Below are 20,898 nucleotides of genomic sequence, written 5' to 3'. Positions count from 1 at the left end.
AAATCTCAGCAGGTGTGTTGGTGAAGAAAATACTTTGATTATGAAAAGATGAAGAAAACAGATGAAAGTGTCCGACTCCTTCATCTTGTGTCTAAAGATCTGATGAAACGAATAAAGCACCTGTTGTCTCTGTGGCAGCCTTTCATGTGGATGTGTTTCCAGCAGCTGACACCAGAGGGCGCTGCCTCCTGTCAGTGTCGACCAATCAGTCTTTAAACTGCACTTCAAAACAAAACTGAACTCAACCTGTGATTGGTCGATGTTCGACTTTAACTTTAATGTTGTCACAAAACTGGAATTTATCTCAACGCTGATTTAATAAAAACATGGAGGCAAACTGATGCAGCGCTGAAGACATGACATTTACATTGTTATATAAGTACACTGTAAAACTGAAATCCATAAAATCACTCAAATTAAAGGTCAATTCATTGTTTTATGTGTGTAAATAATGAAACAATTAAATATTTAAAAGCCAAAAGAATAAAATAAACAAGATCTCAAGAAAATTTAAGCTAAAAACTGTCATTTAATTACAGTAAATTACTGTTTCACAGTACTTTCAGCGCTGGTGTATGACCTCGTGTTTAACATGATAATAACATTAAAGAAATACACTTTTTTCATAACTGAGCTTTTTCTTCTCTACATTAGACTTTAAAAACAGTGTTTGTCTCAAAATAATAATATTTTTGACTGCCATTCATAACCAGCTCTCCATCGTGAAGAGATCACTGAGCTCAGTCTAAATAAACTTTATTACCTCAGTGCTGCAACAGTTTCCTCTTGTGCTGACGTTGGAGGATCCGCACATGAAGGTCTGACCTGAGGAGCAGCTTTAACACGACTTCATTGTGTCTCAGTTAATTAAAAGAGTCTCTGTGACGATCTGTGTAAAACCAGTGTGAACGTGCACCACGCTGCAGACTCACACCTGCTACCAAACTGCAGCAGATGGAGAGTCATTAGAAAATGTTTGGTGACATCGGCCGACAGGAAGTACAGACTGACCAGTTTACAGATGTCATCGTCTTCCTTCAGACGAGTGGAAAGAAAATGTCTGAGATCCACTTTAAGGGTTTTATTTGCGCTCAGAGTGATCAGAAGTATATTTAGTGAGATATTATATTTTCAAAATATCAGAAAACCTGGAAGACAAAACATGAATTGGCAACGAGGGGACAGGCAGGGGCGGCGGCGGCCATTTTGGGGCCCGAGGGGAGATTTTGCCTTGAGTGAACCCCCCCCCCCCCCCATACACACACACACACACACACACACACACACACACACACACAGGCAGCAGTGTGGAGCCTGCAGGATCCTCCTCCCACTGACAGATGGATGGGGTTAATATCATAATTAAGCGCCTCGGCCGACGGTTCCTGTTTACCGCTCGGTTGCTAGGCAGTGACATCAGCTGATCCCTCCCTCCCTCCTCTCTAATCCCTTCCCTCTGCCTCACACACACTCTCTCTCTCTCTCTCGGAGGCAGCAGACACAGTGTGGGGGTATCGGGCGAGGAGAGCGAGCCGAGGGGAGGTAGTAGAGTGTGTGAGGCTGTCAGACGGCGTGCTCTGGTCTGAGGACGCCACAGGAAGACGCAGCAGCCTCCACCTCTCCATGTAGACATCACCTGGACCGGTGCACCACCCAGCAGAAGAGGAGGAGGAGGAGGACGAGGGGGAGGGTCTGTTGATGTTTTTTCTGTTCTCACTTGTTGTGGTTTGGGGAGTCGACCGCATGCATGACACAACGCAAAGGCGAGAAACCCACCATCAGCATCCAGGAGCACATGGCCATTGACGTGTGCCCCGGCCCCATCCAGCCCATCAAGCAGATCTCAGACTACTTCCCCCGCTACCCGCGGGGCCTCCCCCCTGCTGCGCCCCACCAGGTGGGCCACGCCGCCGGGCCCCCGTCCTCTGCCCTCTCCGCCTCCTCAGCCACCGCCGCCGCAACCGAAAGTGACCGCACCAATGAGGATAAACCGGAGCGGGCTTGTGCCGGAGCCTCCGCCTCCTCCAGGAGGGACGAGGAGCCCGACGTGGAGGGATACGACTCGGACGACTCCAGTGAGTGATGACTGTGTTTACGCCGCTGTTATCAACATGTGTGTGTGTGTGTGTGTGTGTGTGTGTGTGTGTGTGTGTGTGTGTGTCTCCGTCTCTCTTCTGACTCCATTTTTTTGCCACCGGTTGCCAGGCATCCCTCCAGCCGTGTGGCTTTGTGGCTTCACCTTTTCTTCTCTCGGCTCGCTCGTCTTTCTCCAGCCGCTGCTGAATGTGTGTGCATGCATGTAGTGTGTGTGTGTGTGTGTGTGTGTGTGTGTGTGTGTGTATGCGTGTGTGCGCGCTGCAGCGAACTCTTTCCTCTCAGTCGACAGACAGCCAACTGTTGCTGCTGCAAAGACTACAGCTCCCTCCTCCTCTCCTCGCTGAAGGATGATATGTGTGATTTTATTGGAACAAATGTTGCATGTGTCTGTCAACGTGCATGTGTGTGTGTGTGTGTGAGTGCGTTCTGGTGTGTACAGGGAGCGGGTCTATACTGTCGATCAGTCTCAGCGGGCTGAATGATTCATGGCTTCAAATTAGTCGCAGTTTTGCGCTCAGCGGAGTCTGACTGCATCTGGAAGCTCCTCCACACTCTGTACTGTAGTGGTGAGACAGGCAGGCTGCTATTGTGTGTGTGTGTGTGTGTGTGTGTGTGTGTGTGTGTGTGTGTGTGTTATCTGCCTCCATCACAGAAGGGAGGCTCCTTCGCTGAATGTCATTCCTTTGAATCCATCAGGTTTGAGTGGACAAGTAATAACGAAAATTAAAGGAACAGTTCACCCATAAATAAGAATAACTCAGCCATAATCTCCTCCTGATGATATAAAGTCAGGCTCAGCCATCGTCTCCTCCTGATGATATAAAGTCAGGCTCAGTCATCATCTCCTGATGATATAAAGTCAGGCTCAGTCATCATCTCCTGATGATATAAAGTCAGGCTCAGTCATCGTCTCCTCCTGATGATATAAAGTCAGGCTCAGTCATCATCTCCTGATGATATAAAGTCAGGCTCAGTCATCATCTCCTGATGATATAAAGTCAGGCTCAGCCATCGTCTCCTCCTGATGATATAAAGTCAGGCTCAGTCATCTCCTCCTGATGATATAAAGTCAGGCTCAGTCATCATCTCCTGATGATATAAAGTCAGGCTCAGTCATCATCTCCTGATGATATAAAGTCAGGCTCAGCCATCGTCTCCTCCTGATGATATAGTCAGGCTCAGTCATCGTCTCCTCCTGATGATATAAAGTCAGGCTCAGTCATCGTCTCCTCCTGATGATATAAAGTCAGGCTCAGCCATCGTCTCCTCCTGATGATATAAAGTCAGGCTCAGCCATCGTCTCCTCCTGATGATATAAAGTCAGGCTCAGCCATCGTCTCCTCCTGATGATATAAAGTCAGGCTCAGTCATCATCTCCTGATGATATAAAGTCAGGCTCAGCCATCGTCTCCTCCTGATGATATAAAGTCAGGCTCAGTCATCATCTCCTCCTGATGATATAAAGTCAGGCTCAGCCATCGTCTCCTCCTGATGATATAAAGTCAGGCTCAGTTTTTATTTGATATAACAGAGTTGTAATTTAAATCTCCTGACTGATTGATCTTCATGATCAATGTAAGAAAATGTAGCACGAGTCCAACGATGGAAACTAGTGAATAACTTTAAACTAGATATTTAACCTCAGAGATTATAAATGATGGCGGGTACAGAACATTGTTTAGTGTCGACAACGACTCAACAGGCTGATTGTTGCTCTAATGAAACGCAGCAGAGATGGAAGAAGAGCGACCGGCTCCACACACACACACACACACACACACACACACACACACACACACTGAAGAAGAGCTGAGTGAAGGTGGAGCTGCAGGTGAAGCTGCTGCTACCTGCTGCAGTCTCACAGACCTCAGCTCTGTCTCATGATCAGTCTCAACATACAGTCGCCTCTGAACTCACGGTGACTGACAGTAACAGACTGACAGTGTGTTTGTGTCTCTGGAGACTCATGATGAAGGTTAATGTGTGACAGCAGAGCAGCTTCTCTAACAGTTAATCCATGCAGAGGAGGAGGAGGAGGAGGAGGAGGAGGAGGAGGAGGAGGAGGAGTTAGTCCAGCTCTAATCCAGGACTGGACAGGAGGCGGGGGGAGGGGAGGCAGCAGGCCGGCCTGGCAGATGTTGCTTCATGACCTCAGTCAGGTTTCACTCAGAAGGAAGAAGAGACGGCAGAGAGCAGTCGTCCTTCACTGACTGACTGACTGACTGACTGACTGACTGACAGTTTGCTCTTCTGTTTTCAGCCTTCACAACATGCTGATGATGAAAAGTGTCTTTGTCCAAACGTGTTTTTAACTGTAAACTGACAGAACTGTAACTCTGTGCCACACATCCAGAACAAACCCGTCTTCACAGACGTTCAGCTTCATGTTCATGCGTCCGTGAGCAGATAAGAAATCCATCTTGGTTTCTGCTGCGTTACGACACAGACTCACCAAACAGACATCTCTGAACCAGCAGCAGCAAAGATCGACAGTTGCGTCGCCTCACGGCCCAAAGCTGCACCTGAACGCACCACAAAGACGACAACCGACTCCAACTAGCTCGTAGTTCTGGATGACTCTTCTGGTCAGCAGAGGTCAGAAACTCAGCAACCAACATCACATTTCTGTGAACTGCTGATTGATCGATGATCACTGATGTTTCACCAAACCTCCAGTTCACATTTCCAAAATAACAAGACAACCTGAGCATCACGTCTGCTGCTGCGACCGCTCAGCTGTGCAGAGTTTGACCTCCTCTGTCTCAACACGTCATGAGTTGTAACTCCAGCAGAGGAGAGACCTGAAAGTGTTCATCGTCCCCACAAAGACGCAGAGTTCTCAGAGAGAAACTGGGATGCAATCAGGAGGATAACGGCCGGCTGTTGACCTCACTGTCGAGTGTTCAGAACAGAAACACACACTTTGTCCTCCAGACGTGGACAGAAGAGTGAAACACACCGAGCTCTGACAGGTGAACAACTCTACAACATGTAGAGTCAGTCAGGACTGAGCAGAGTGTAGATGTGTTGTCAGGATGCTTCAGGTATCTGGGTGTTGTGTGTGTTGTGTTACTCTCACAGTTGTGTGTGTTGGTGCAGAGGGACTCACTACATGTTGTTGGCTGTCAGTGGAGGATCAGTGTCTCTGCAGCTCCTCTTCATCCTCCCTCACATCAGACAATTAGACACCAACATCAGCCGGAGCGTCATCTTAATGACTTTACAATCACCTGAAGAGTCGTCAGTGATGAAGGATAATTACAACATCAACTAAAGAAAGAAAGAAAGGCCACATGAGGAAGTTACTATGGCAGCAATTAACTGTAAACAAATATTGGACAGGTTGTCTAAAGTCTGACTCATCTGCATGCAGCCTCACCTCACTGTTGATGAGTCTGATGAAGGCAGAGACACAATTAAATATTAAATTAATGAATAACAAGTGGCTGTTTGGTTCTGATGCAACGTCCCCGACAGTCCCAGGCTGCCGCTGCCGCTGCCGCTGCCGCTGCCGTCGGGGGAGTCTGAGAGAGAAACAGGAGGCGGATAAACAAAATAGTCCTGCAGCAGCCCGACGCTGCTGGAAGAACTGAACCAGACATTAAAGCCTGCTGCACACGGCAGGTGACACACCGAGCATCAGGTTTATATGATCAGACACAGGACATGAGCTCACACCGGGACACAGCTGCTGGAAAAAAGTCAAACATCAGCAGTAATCTTCAGGTTCTGGTGTCACAGACATACTGCAAAAAGTGTCAGGCGGTGAGAAACTCTTCATCAGTATCCAAATCCAAGCACTTGTTCTGATCCTTCGGGTGGGAACACTTCTTGTTGTTGTGTTTATAACGCACCTATAACTGCGGTTACACGTGATTCTTTCATTATCGCGGGAACTCCTCGGTCTCGCAACTCCAGCTGTCTGGCAGTGCTGCACTCAAAACGGAGGCGGCGGGGGTCGCCGGGCAACAGAGCAAAACCGTACCGGACCTCTTTGTAATGTTACGTTCATGAAGTACAGTCCATTTCCCCTCCAGCTCCAGTCAGCAGTCAACATTACAGAACAGAAACACTGATGGAGGTCACCTCCGGATCACTGCTGCAGTCAGGCTGATCAACAGGAGTGAAGATAAATCCACTTTTTAATCCCACAAGTTCAAAAGTAATCTCTGAGCTCTGCTCCCGTCGGTGAGCGGCTCTGGATCAGAGCAGAATCTGATGTGGGTCCAGGAGAAGAGAGTCGGTGCAGAGCCGGACCTTCAGGAGGAATCAACAGCCAAACGTCTCTTGGGTTAGGCCGAGTCTGTGAGATCCAGCAGAGACACACCATGTTTCTCTGTTTCAATGTTTTTCAAGGAAAATCTGACTTTTGGTAGAATAAACCTTCCAGCGTCTCACACTGAACAGAATCAGTCAAATATTCTGGTGGATGTTAATCTTCTGACACCCGTAGAACAAACACACAAACGACAGAAATCAATGAATAGATTTGAAACGTAACGATGACTGAGTCGCTGAATTAGCAGCAAACATCACAGATTGATGTTTTGTTGTCTTAGAAACAAAGTGCAGCTGAGCGACTCTCTGAGGAGCCGCCGAGTCTTTGTTCTGATAAAAGCTCTCAATAAAACTCATCATATCAGCGTGATGGAGCAGCTTCTACTGGACCGCAGCACTCAGCAGAATAATAATGATGACATTTACTCTGCAGCCACGGCCCGCCTCATCAGCTCAGCCCGTTTCTACTTCATTTCATCTTGGTGAAGTTTTCACAGACTTTCTGTGGCTGATCTGATGATCGTTCCTCCTCCAGCTGTGCGCAGAATGAAGAAGCTGCTTCAGTTTGAAAACCAGACTTTGGCCCTGTTGCTGCACCAAGTGAAGACAGAGGAACCGTCTCCTTCCTGTTGTTTGTGATTTAAAAGAGCCGGCGCTGGCCCAGATCGGCTCTTCACGGTCCTGTGGGACTTGATCCAGTATCTGCATGCCTCCTCTGGGGGGTGGGCTGGGCGGAGCCGAGTTCTCCCTGATGAACCAAATCACACCGGGACGTCTCCATCCGTGCTCACAACCTGCTGCTTAATCTGCATAACAGCAGCGTTTTCTGATTCATTGTGACTCAGTGTTGATTTAATTGAAACAGAAAAGTGCATCACCCAGCGAGTGTCCGGCCCCCTGCAGAGGGAGGTAATCACACCGATTGGACATCCGGATCTCTGCCACATCAATTACTGCTGGTCTGTAGAGGGTGGAGGAGGTGGAGGAGGCGGAGAAGTGACCCACATGACGGAGCAGGGCCCGGTGTTTTACAGAGATAAGCCTGGGAGCCATGTGTTGACAGCAGAGGTGCAGGGTGGTAATGTATGCACACACAGGTCTCCCCTGAGATGTTTCTGCTGCTGCCTCCTCAGACGGAGAGAGGCCGTCTGAAACACAGGACGCTCCCACACACGGAGGAATCGATGTATTTAGCTGTAACTGAGGACAAAGAGATAAAGACAGAAGTGACCTGTTTTTACTGAACGCTTGTGGTTCTGGCGGAGACGGACAGCAGAGGTCGGACACGCTCATTGTTACAGACGTGGTCCAGTTTTTGGTTTAATATCAGCAGAATTCATCAGAAATGAGACGCCTGACGTCACAACATGTTGTCTGTCCGACTGGATCAGCAGAAGAGAAGACAGGCCACCAGTTTAAACTGATCAGCAGTGACACATGACAGACGTATCAGAGATCGACTGCTGCTTAACAAAATACAACCCGGTTCATTTCAAGTTGAATTATCTTCATCAGCAACAATCAGCAGAATAAACGTCCTTTTCTACAAACCACAGATACGTTCAAACTTCTTTCAGTTAACTTTCAGCTCTCTGTCGTCACAGCTCCGTGTTAATGCTCTGTTAGAAAACATCAGCTTCTATTTTAAAAAGCTGGTTCTGTCTCCACAAACACGGCTGGAAAATGTCCCCAGGTCTCATTGAGACACCTGGTTCTGTCCTGATGTCTTGGTTTCCTGCTTACAGACGCTGAAACATCTGGAACAGCTGCGTCCCAGCTGGCAGCTGTGTCGGTCGCCCAGATTCAGACGACACCTACAGATGTCAGCGTCTCTGGTTTACAGAGAGATAAAACACTTTATTCTTTATTGTGTCCACATCAGCGTGTTTCATGTGTTCAGCAGCAGCTCAGATCTTAAATATACGAGCCTCTTCAGCCTCAAACGTTTCTTCATCACAGAACTTCAGATTAAAATCTAGTAAAGACACATCAGCTGATGCAAACAAAATGAAAGTCCATTAACGAGTTAATCAGAAGCGTGGTCGTCTTCAGATTGATCACACTGTGTTATACTGTGTATAATAATATAATAGTTTTATCTGTTTAGCAGTCTTGTATGATGTTAATGTGACATATAAAAAGCTGTTGAAGACGAGAACTACAGGAGGAAACGAGTGTTTCAGACATCTGCTGACTCAGCCGTCCTGCAGGGAGACTTGCTCCTCTGATCACACGTCAGCTACAACACGGGAACATTTATCATCATCCTGAGCTTTCTCATAGTTAATATGTAGTTTGTGATGATACAGTGAAAACTTCTCCATCATCAGTAGTCTGAGTTCATGTTCACTCTGATCACTGAAGTCTGTGTTTCTGAGACCTGAACGGATATCTGTTTAAAAACATGATAATAAAATCATACATGACCGATGATAATAACACACTGAGAGACTCTCAGTGAAAAAAACTGTGTATTTCTACCCTCAGTGACCTCAAACATATCTGAAACATTTACGTTCCTGAGTGCAAGTCTGAGTGTCCAACTGGTCCACATCAGCTCTCTGCAGAGAGATAAAGCAGACGCAGACTGATCGTCACTGGACGTGTCTTTGTGTCTGACTGATGATTAAATAAATACATTGAAAAACGCAGCACTGATGCAGCGTCCTTTCTCTGTCAGTTATCTGCCTCCTGGATTACTAATAATCAGTAATCGGTCGACTCCTAACATAAAGGGTGTGATCACAGACATCAGATCTGACATCATCTCAGCTGGTGTGATCACAGACATCAGATCTGACATCATCTCAGCTGGTGTGATGAATCAGGTCACGTTACTGAACATTTCCTCAGGACAGGAAAAGTCCCTCCGTACAGTCAGTGTTAGTTTGTCTGTTCTGGGCTCCTGTAGAAGCCGGCGGTGCAACATGGTGGAAGAGCAGCTGCTCCAATGACGTTACATTAAACCTGGACACAGCGCTGGAGGCGGAGCCCCGTTCAAACCTATGAGAGCTGCTCGGTGGAGCATGAAGCCCAAAAAAGACGGACTTCCTGGGTATGAAAATACTCAGATCATCCGGGTTGTGAACCCAGAGAGCGTGAGCACGAGCGACTTCAGCTGACCGAGCCGGCTAACTTCCTGTTTAGCACCTGGCTAACTTCCTGTTTAGTACCCAGCTAACTTCCTGTTTAGCACCTGGCTAACTTCCTGTTTAGCGCCTGGCTAACTTGAATAGAGATAAAATAATTTAATCATGCAGCTCTTGACTGAACGGCTCCAGTTCTGATGATGGTTCTGACGCTCAAAATACGTATCCACCATTTTACAGACGCTTCTTTCACGATGTGAGTTTATGAAACAGTATTTTTGAGCCGCAGGGCGTCACGTGATGATGTAATCACACAGTTTGGTGAAACCTGGCCTCAGAGCCCGGGGCTTGTCCTGGGGCTCGTCCTGGAGCTCGTCCTGGAGCTCGTCCTGGGAGCTCGTCCTGGAGCTCGTCCTGGGGCTCGTCCTGGAGCTCGTCCTGGGGCTCGTCCTGGAGCTCGTCCTGGGGGCTCGTCCTGGAGCTCGTCTCTGAAGATAAACAGGGCTGTTCAGGTTTTAGTTGATTATACAGGAATGACAACATCATTATCAGTGTTAAATTACATTTCTGACAACAAATCCTCCGTCCCACACGCTGCACCTCCAAACTGTTCAGCACTCTACTCCGACTAGAATCTGTGTCGGCTACTGAAGCTAACACTGCAGAGAGCAGCTCCACAGACACCTGATGACACCAGACAAACACATGTTGTCACGGAAGAAATGTTTAAGACACCCGTCGTACAGCATCACAATCTGCAGACACAAATATGAAGATTACTCATATTCATTTTGTCTTTTCTGACTAATAGAAGTGTAAAACCTGTGCCAGCTCTCACTTATCTCAGGAAGTGTGTGTGTGTGTGTGAGAGAGAGAGAGAGTGTGTCCATCTGTTGACTCTCACACACCAGCGTCCATCTGCAGACCTTTAAGGAGACGTGTCCTCTGAGCGTGGTTGAGGCTGGATGCTGTCAGAGTCCATGTGCAGGCTGTCCTGCAGTAGTACTGACTCACTGTGGGTCCATGTTGTCTCTGAGTGACTAACAAAGCCTGTTCACATCACGCCTCATTATTACTGCTGCTGCTCCATCAGATACACACTGCCTCCACCCTCCTCCTCCACTAAGCACATTATGTAATGATAAAGCCACACATCCATTCGGTGTCTGCGGCCGTCATCAGAGTTCAGCTTCACTTCGTTCACTCGCTGCACGCAACGACAGACACACAACTTCACTTTTAATCCAACAGAAGACAAACACTCACTTTTCTAAATGAACCTGCTGTCTGATGGTTCTGAGTGAGCTCAATACTTCTGACTGCTGTTTGACGTTAATGATCATATTCACACCTTCATCATAAGCGTTAATACGTTCTGATTAAACCAACGTTTTCAACCAAACACACAAACTTTAGCAACTCACTGGTGGAAAAAGTCAAACCAGAATATTTTCTACAGGAGACGAAACCAGAGCGTCAAGGAGATACAGCTGTGTGTGTGTGTGTGTGTGTGTGTGTGTGTGTGTGTGTGTGTGTGTGTGTGTGTGTGTGTGCGTTCTTATAGATTATGTATATAATCTGTAATCAGACAGAAGTGAAGCTACAGAGAAATCTCTCGTTTTCATGGAGCTGTGATAAATGTTGATGTGAGGAGGACGAGCAGAGTGAAGGTTCATCCCACTGGGATCCACTGTGATCCACTGTGATCCACTGTGATGTCATCCGTCTCTGTCAGTGACCTCACAACAGCTGCTCTGCTTCTGATTGGTGCAGTTCAGTCTGACCTCGGTGCTTCTTGCAGGATGAAACCAGTCATTAATGTTTCAGATCAAGTTTGGATTCCTCACAACCGGGAAATTCACGTTACAACAGCTCGAGGTGCAACAGTACAAGTGGAATCAGAAAAATATGCATAGAAATAATAAATATTAAATAAAAAATAAATAGAAAAACACAAATATATACTATATATATTTACAGAAAACAATAAGATATTTACAAAAGCAAACAAGTGGATGGAACGTGACTGTTCAGGCAGTGAACTTGAACTTGCTGGAGTCGACCGTCTGATGCTGTGGGGATGAATGATCTGTAGCGCTCCTTCTTACACAGTGGGTGTCAGAGTCTGCTGCAGACAGAGCTGCTCAAGGCTTCAACAGTCTGCTGCAGGGGTGAGAGGTGTTGTCCATGCGCTTACATAAAGATCCAGGACCGGTCCGCTGCTGGCAGCCCCACAGAGCTGACTCATCTTTTTAGGGAGCTCACAGAAAAAATTACATTTTCCCATCATAGTCCACTTTATCAATAACTGCAGGGGCGGTGCTGATGGTGTTACTTTACTGCCTCTAAACCTCCAGTGTGTGTGAGGAGGGAAACGAAGAGGAGTTCTGACTGAACAGAACCGCACATCATCAGAAACAGGTTGGTGTTAAAGAACTGAACACCATTAAAGAACTGGAGCGATGATCCCTGCTCACAAAACTCACCCAACATCCTCATTTTCATTAAAACATACAGTGAAATGTAACTTTACACCTTCTGTCACCTCGAAGGGCGTTTATATAAAATCATGTTTTTTATATTTCTTCAGTATTTACAGCTTTTAGCTCAGCTTGAACATCTGCAGTCACAAAGAGCGTCAGAGTCGACCACGATGTACAAATGAACCCGTCCATCATTGAGACAGACAGACGCCATGTTTCTACACAAAGACAGAAAGTATGTAGAACATTTGCTGAATTCACAAGAAGGAACAAATGATTTAGAACCTGTCGGAGCCGTTTCACAAAGTTTCTCCTCCTGAAACAACTCTTACAATCACTACAGATTTGTTAATGGAGTCTGGTGATGTTGCTGTAACTCGTTCAGTGGTTGGATCAGTTTAACAGACGGTGTGTTCTGTGAGGACAGATGATAATACAGGTCCGAAAAGGGCGTTAATTGCTTTTGCGTCTTTCAATGCATGCTGGGAAATCACTTGAGACGTTTGGTGTGTCTCGTTCTTCATCTGACCTGTGAGAGTCCATCAAATCTCACTGAGTGGATTCTTCTCACTTTCGCTTCCATTAAATATTTGACATCGAGCCTCCATCATCCACACAGTCTTCATTTATGTTGTGTGGTTCAGATGTATAGAAGTACTTCCTGTTTCCTTTGGCTGCTCTGACGTGATAACGACTGTACCACTTCACACTGTTCTCCTCCAGTGTGCATCAGAGAAACACGTCAATAACCCTTTAACATGTAAATCCCTGAGCAGTGTGAACACATTGTGTGAACATTTGATGGAACAAAGTGTGGAGATGAAAACATCATTGCTGATCAGCTGATAACTGATGTTACAGCAACAAGAAGCACAGTCGCTCCATCATCCATCAGTCTTCTTCTCCTCTGTGTCTGATCACAAACTAATAACTGAGTCGCTCCCTCCAGGCATTTTATTGTGAAAGGTCACTGCTGGGCCTCACATCCTCTGATGGAGAACACTATTGTTCTCCAGCCAAGTGAGGTTTGTGTTCCCAGGTACTGTCGATACGGTCGGCCGGGTTCACACAGCAGGAGAACAAAGTGTGTGACATCAGAGGAACCTCCACCCGGACCTCCATCACCTGTGTGACGTCTCAGCGCCACAACTGAAGAAGTGTTGACAATGAATTCATCCAGGCAGACTTTGGGTTTCCTCCAGAACGCACCTGGTGAAGTAAATGATCAGATAATAAGCAGAGTTTCCTGTCGCAGCTTTAGATCAATCAACACTCAGCCTCCTGTGTGATCTATTGATTGTTGGGCACTCATTGTTGAGCCTGAAACCTGCAGTGTGGGACTCTGTTACATTCAGGCTTTAACAAATCAGTTCACACAGCGCTGATTAAAACCCTCAGCAGCTGATCAACCTCTCTGTATTTATGTATATTGGAGTTCTGGAGAGTGACTCAGTGACCTGCTGTCGTCTTTTCTTCACTCTCACTTCTCTTCTTACTTTAGTTGTTATTTTGATGTTAAACTTCAGAAGAAGAAACGTTAAGTTGAACTCTTCCACCATGTTGCACCGCCGGCTTCTACAGGAGCCCAGAACAGACAAACTAACACTGACTGTACGGAGGGACTTTTCCTGTCCTGAGGAAATGTTCAGTAACGTGACCTGATTCAACAGTTCTCCTGATGGACTGTAGTGCTGCTCTCCTGACGTTGCTCTCCTGACGTTGCTCTCGTGATGTTGCTCTCGTTACGTTGCTCTCCTGACGTGGCTCTCGTGACGTGGCTCTCGTGACGTGGCTCTCGTGACGTGGCTCTCGTGACGTGGCTCTCGTTACGTTGCTCTCGTTACGTTGCTCTCCTGACGTTGCTCTCGTTACGTTGCTCTCGTGACGTGGCTCTCGTGACGTTGCTCTCGTTACGTTGCTCTCGTGACGTGGCTCTCGTTACGTTGCTCTCCTGACGTGGCTCTCGTTACGTTGCTCTCGTTACGTTGCTCTCGTGACGTGGCTCTCGTGACGTGGCTCTCGTTACGTTGCTCTCCTGACGTGGCTCTCGTGACGTGGCTCTCGTTACGTTGCTCTCGTGACGTTGCTCTCATTACGTTGCTCTCAGGAGTCTGCTGTTTGGACCAGAACAGTGAAGTTCACAGTGAAGCTTCATGAAGACGAGGCAGCTGCACATGATTCTAAGTGGGTTTTGACAAATTGTGTACAAAGCACAGGTTTCTCTAAATTGTACATAAGTACAGCACTTGAATACATGTACTTAGTTACTTTCCACCCCTCCACTAAAGGTACATGTTAACACCAGAGTGGGAACAAAGGCTGCAGCTCTTCACTCGTCTCCACTCGATTAGCATTTGTTGTCATCCCACCAGGTAGAAAAGTGGATCTGACAGCAGAGAGATCCCACACAGCTCCCCACAATGGTTCAGGAGGCAGCTTCAGAGCTGTGACTCCCTGCAGCTCCTCATCCGTCTCTGTTCTCACTCAGGACGTCTCTGTTCGTTAGTGCTGCTGCTGAAGGTTTCAGTAAACACTTCATCCTCGCAGCTTTGATCGATCGTTAGCTTCAGCGGTGGCCGGTTGTGTCCGGAGAGAGTGGGCCGACCGCTCTGAGACGTCTGTGTGACTAAAAGTGAAATAACTTCCAGCCAAATAAAATCTCACAGCAGTTTTTAAATATCAGAGCGGCTCCTGGAAGAGTATTTACAGAGAAGAGCCAGAGAGGAAATGGGAATACTGCCTCACATTCTGTAGGCGGAACGGACACCAAGATAAAAATACATTCATACGGACGCAAAACGTGTCAAACAGGACGGGAAGGAAAGTCTTCATGTTTCACTGGATGAATGTGGAGTTTTGTCTCTTATGTAAAGCTCCTCATTCATCCAGCGGAGCAGGATTAGAGGATTGTGTAACATGTCGTATGTTTTAAATCTAAGCAGCCAAAGGATTTCTGCTGAGAGCTGCTGCCATTAGTGAATGAAATGTGCAGGACAGGTGACACCAGCAGGATCGTCTGAGTCCAGTCACTTTAAATTGAACAACACCTACAGAAGAAGTCTGCTCGGTGATGGATGAACACGTAACATATGTGCAGCTTGTACCAGCCATCTGATTTATCTTTCAGAGCGAGTCGGACTTTGGTCTGATCTGGTGAGCTCTGACGCAGAGGGGAAGCAGTCGATACCAAGAACATCAAGTGTGATAAATAAAGAGCTACTGGCCGTTTGAATCATCCATGAGCCGTCTCTCAGGGTAAAGAACTGAATCAATCACATCCTGACAGATACACAGCTGACAGGCTCTCATATCTACTGGACCTCTGCTGCTGTGTCGGCGGTTCTTCTACCTGGTCCCTACAGAAGTCCGGACCGCTCTGACCTCAGAGAACTGGCAGCAGATGGTCAGACAGACAGACAGACGACATGAACAAGTGTTCAGCATGTGAGGGAATCATTCAGTGGCAGCGGTCCGACAGTCGGCCCAGTGAGCCACAACCTGTTATCTGTTATCAACATCCGGGGTCTGTAGGTTGACCTACTACCTCTGACCTGGATGATGTCATCTCTGAGCTGCGCACGCACCCGCGACAGCCGGCTTGTTTACCTGTAGCTGCTGCTGCTAGTTTGACCCCGGATGTTGATAACAGACGAGCCCGGACCCAGAGGGGAATAGCACGAGCGTATCATGACAAAATATTGGTGAAATGAACTAGTTTCGTGGCAGATAATGCTCATAGAGGCTGCGCTTCGGTGCCCCGTCACTCGCATTATATGGATATACACGGCGCTACACTGGATCTAAAGTCCGAATGACTTCAAATGACACCAAAGTTATCTGGGTGAGTAAATGATCATATTTTATGCTAGAAATAAGGTCCAGGTTGTAAAAAACGGTAGTTATCCTTTAACTGTCACAGTGCAGTTAGATAAGATCAGAGGTCATGTGGATTTAAAGCCCGTCAGTGATGAAGTGGACTGAGATTCATTTCTGTCTTTAAGCGAGACAATCTAATCTTCAGTGGAACAAGAACATTTATCTCTGTCAGGATCACCGATTATTTTGAAGTACCACTGAGATTAAAATAAGTACATGCAGAGTATTCAGTGTTCCTTTAAGACCTTTACAATTGTGATGACCCTGTCCAGTTTGTTGTGTCTTGACCCATTTCTGTGCAGGTGATTGAGGAGGCGTGTCAGGAGGAGACGCCTCACCTGAAACAGATCTACATCAGGGCTCCTCCTCCCTATATAACCTGGCGATCAAGTCATCGCTGTCTCTCTCTCCTTCCCAGCATGCAGGGCTTTTGTTTGGGTTGTTTGGTTAGATTTATTTGTTAAACTGCGTTATACTTACACACACACACCACTGATAATACTGACCCACATACTTTATCTTATCTTTGTATATAGTTGTTCAGTTAACACACTTTTGAACACTCTTTTGTTAATTAACTGAAATCTTGGTGTGGTCTCCCATATTTTGTCCGAACCCAGAGCTGGTTCATGACAACAATATATCTATATATCTATATAGCAATATATCTATATATCTATATAGCAATATATCTGTATATCAATATGTCTATATATCTTCACAGCTGGTTCTGGTCTTCTTCACAGCTGTACTCGTTTTAAGATCCATTTCCTCAACGAACAGTCTCATTTCAGGACAGTGACACAGAACACACTAATAAATGTTTCTTCACTGTGAGAGAAAGAAGATTCAATCTTGTGTTTGTATCAAGACAGACCTGTTTAAGTCCGGTCGTACAGGTGGTCAGGTGGTACAGGTAGTCAGGTGGTCAGGTGGTACAGGTTGTACAATTGGTCAGGTGGTACAGGTGGTCAGGTGGTACAGGTGGTCAGGTGGTACAAGTGGTCAGGTGGTACAGGTCATCAGGTGGTACAGGTCGTACAGGTGGTCAGGTGGTTCAGGTGGTACAGGTAGTCAGGTGGTCCAGGTGGTACAGGTGGTCAGGTGGTCAGGTGGTACGGGTCATCAGGTGGTCAGGTGGTACAGGTTGTACAATTGGTCAGGTGGTTCAGGTGGTCAGGTGGTACAGGTGGTCAGGTGGTACAGGTCATCAGGTGGTACAGGTCGTACAGGTAGTCAGGTGGTACAGGTGGTACAGGTAGTCAGGTGGTACAGGTGGTACAGGTGGTCAGGTGGTACATGTGGTCAGGTGGTACAGGTCATCAGGTGGTACAGGTCGTACAGGTGGTCAGGTGGTACAGGTGGTACAGGTAGTCAGGTGGTCAGGTGGTACAGGCCATCAGATGGTCAGGTGGTACAGGTGGTCAGGTGGTCAGGTGGTACAGGTGGTCAGGTGGTACAGGTGGTCAGGTGGTCAGGTGGTACGGGTCATCAGGTGGTCAGGTGGTACAGGTTGTACAATTGGTCAGGTGGTACAGGTGGTCAGGTGGTACAGGTGGTCAGGTGGTACAGGTAGTCAGGTGGTCAGGTGGTACAGGTGGTACAGGTGGTCAGGTGGTACAGGTAGTCAGGTGGTCAGGTGGTACAGGTGGTCAGGTGGTCAGGTGGTACAGGTGGTACAGGTGGTCAGGTGGTACAGGTGGTACAGGTGGTCAGGTGGTACAGGTAGTCAGGTGGTCAGGTGGTACAGGTAGTCAGGTGGTCAGGTGGTACAGGTGGTCAGGTGGTACAGGTCATCAGGTGGTCAGGTGGTACAGGTGGTCAGGTGGTCAGGTGGTACAGGTGGTCAGGTGGTCAGGTGGTACAGGTGGTCAGGTGGTACAGGTAGTCAGGTGGTCAGGTGGTACAGGTGGTCAGGTGGTACAGGTCATCAGGTGGTCAGGTGGTACAGGTGGTCAGGTGGTCAGGTGGTACAGGTGGTCAGGTGGTCAGGCGTATGCAGTGAGCATAAAAGAGCCTTAAGCTGCTGAGCTAGCAGTTTGAATCTCAGCGTCAGTAAAGACTCATGTGAGCGAGTGGCCAGTAGACCTACAGTTACTGATGTAATTATGGTTCTCTGAATTCTGGACGAACTCCTGGGCCCGTATTCCTAAAGATTGTGAGAATCCTAACTTAACCTAAACATTCCTAGCAAGGAGTCTGAGCTTAGGAGTGATTCTTAACTTAATCATAGAATCTAATCTTATGAAGACTGTGTAATTGTAAATAATATTTCATATAAAGGAAAATATCAATAAATGAACAGTAAGCTATACTTTAAAATTATCCTACAACATGTGTGAAGACTTAGGCTCACTTGCACAGTATTCACACAGTGATAGTTATATTTATTTGCTTATATTAATTGCCATGCTGGTAATTTTTGCACTTTCAACATTTCAACTCAATTTGGTATTAACGAGGGTAAAATGGCTCAGCTTTCATCAATGTCTGTGATTGCTGACCGGCCTATAAGAAGCAGCGTTGGCTGGCTTTCATTTCGGGTGGTATTGCATTGTGGGATTGGGTTGGAGAAGTAAGTGCATCTCTAATGAGATCAACCACAAACATGATTCCTGCACGATCCAATCTGTAGCGTTTCATTAATTCACTGTCATCCAGTGTTTGGAGAATATCTCTTCTGTCTCTTCCGTCCACCATTTTGTCCTCTGCTTAGGGAACTCCTAAGCCGCTTAAAAGTCCTCTTCCCTGCTCTTCATTTCAGGTGTGGTGAAGGTAGCTGAATACAGCAGGCCGACACTACTGTAAGTTAATGTCAGTCATGATGATGTGACGTGGAGAGCCTGATGTTTTCTGAGCTGGTACATGATGAAAGAGTTTGATTTAACATTAATGCAGCTGTGTCTGAAACTATAAGACATGAAATAAGTGGTGTTGCTGGTGATCATCTTCACCACAGCAGCATCTGTTGTTGGGTTGTTTTTTCTTTGAAGGACGAAGAAGACCTTTAAACTACTGCTGACGCTGCTGAACAGTGATCGTAAAACTAAAGATAAACAGTTTAATTAAATCAAATGAAGTTAAATTAAAACGTGAACGTACGGAGCAGCTCTCCGTCACTGAACTGAAACATGAAATGTTAAAGAAACGAGCAGCTCTGATGTATTTTGTGTTCGGGCCAACATGTCGACTGTAATCTGTTGTTCTGCTCTGCACTTACTCCGGCCGCCTGTTTGTGCTGGTAAAGCGTATTATAGAAAATGGCTCTCTAATAGTCTGCTCAGAGATTCAGCTGCTGCAGCATCAGAGCTTTGTTGTGAAACACCATTTTACCATCGCTCATCAAGGTCAGCCCTCCCCCGACTGCACTGAGACACACTGAGCCCGCTGAAAAGCTCCATTTGTATAAATCTGAGTGCAGCTTGATCGGATCCTGCAGCTCTAATGAGTCGGCAACACCTCAGTAAGCTGCTCCTTGATCCCTCCAGAGACGCACTGACAACCAAACACCAACAACGGTTCAGTGTGACCGAGGGTTCAGGGTCTGTCCGGGTCTGGCGGGGTCTGAAAAGGCTTCCAGGTCCACTTTCATTCGAGCGGGCGTGGTTCGTTTTATTGAATTAATACAGAAAAACATTATTGTTCATGTTCAGTGTGTCGCTACATAAAGCTATGGAAACACCACGTGTGACAGACAACAGAAAGACACATATCAGCCCGGTCACCTCAATCAAATATTGGCAGTTTACTTTTCTGCACAGACACTTTCAGAAAGACAAACTTTGATGAGACGTCAGGACGTTTCCAGCCGTGTTTGTGGGGACAAAACCAGATATTTTTGAAGAGACGTCGGGACATTTTCCACCCGTTTGTGACAAAAGAAGCAGATATTTTTTCACTTCCAGTCGTGTTTGTAGAGACAAAAACTGGGTGTTTTTATATCAAGACGTCAGAATATTCAAAGACGTGTTCGTGGTGACATTAAAAAGATATTTTCCACGAGAAGTTTTAGCATGTTCCAGGTGTGTTGTGGCAAAAAAATCTTTCTGAGGGGAAGTTTTTCACGTTTGTGGTGGCAGCACCAGATGCTTGAACGAGATGTCAGGACACTTCCAGCTGTGTTTGTGGACACAGAACCAAGTGGTGTTTGTGCCTAAACCCAACCAGAGGGATTGTGGGTAAAGCCTTGCAGTCAGTCAGTCAGTCAGTCAGTCACTCAGTGTATTGAAGGTGAAACCAAAGCTGATAACAGAGGCGGCTCACTGTAGGAGGCCCAGGTCCAGGTGGTGTACAGGCTGAGTAAAACCTCCTGCAGACTCTCTGACATTTCAGTGTGAAGAAACCTGACTGGGCAGCGAATCACCTCAGCTCATCTTTGTTTCAGAAATGTTTGATTGATTGGCTGAAAGTAGTTTTATTCCATTTTATTGCATACTCAGTCCATGTTGACTTCTCTTGTTCAGATTTATTTACTCTCAATAAAGTAGATTTAATTGTGGACAGGCAGAAATCATCTCCTTTATTTGTTACATGTTCCAGTTCAGTGCTCGTGTTCCTGTTTGTGTTTAAACAGGTAAAATGTAATTACAAGTTAAAAGGGAAAATATTAATATTTTTATATTACTGTGTTATATATCTATATATAAACAACCAAGAGACTGAGACCAGACCTGAACAATGAACAATAATAACTCTGTTATGTTCATGGTTTTTAAGCTGCACACGTGATCCACATGTCCAAAAAACTAGCCTGCAGCTTGCTTAGGGTTAGCCTGCAGCTAGTTTAGTGTTAGCATGCAGCTAGCTTAGCGTTAGCCTGCAGTGTCACTTCCAGACTCTTCTCCTGTGTGATGAAGACGGTTCCAGGGTGGCATTCCGAACACTCACTTTCATGTTTCAGAATGCCGGCCCTTAATTATTTTTGAAAGAAGGGCGCCATTCCGAACTCTAACCCGAACCCAAACCCTAACCCGGTCAGAATGGCGGTCCTTGAGAATGGGGGTCGCCCCCCGATGAAGACGATCAGCTGACTGGTACCAGAGGAAACTTTATTTTAGAGTTGTTCTGATTCCGAT

At 46.5% G+C, this 20,898-nt stretch overlaps 1 protein-coding gene across 1 annotated transcript in view; it reads left to right on the top strand.

Moving 5' to 3' along the window:
* Positions 1-1,461: 1,461 nt before the first annotated feature.
* doc2b (double C2-like domains, beta) overlaps positions 1,462-20,898 on the top strand; it is a 107,919-nt gene continuing 88,482 nt past the window's right edge. The window contains exon 1 of the mRNA XM_084374071.1: positions 1,462-2,075. Within this exon, the coding sequence (XP_084230197.1) occupies positions 1,748-2,075 (328 nt within the window). The 5' untranslated portion in view covers positions 1,462-1,747. The remainder of the gene's footprint in view (positions 2,076-20,898) is intronic.

The sequence above is a fragment of the Pagrus pagrus genome (assembly GCF_965226575.1).
Source record: "Pagrus pagrus genome assembly, chromosome: 14".
Classification (NCBI taxonomy): Eukaryota; Metazoa; Chordata; class Actinopteri; order Spariformes; family Sparidae; genus Pagrus; species Pagrus pagrus.
This window is presented reverse-complemented; position numbering and strand designations above follow the sequence as displayed.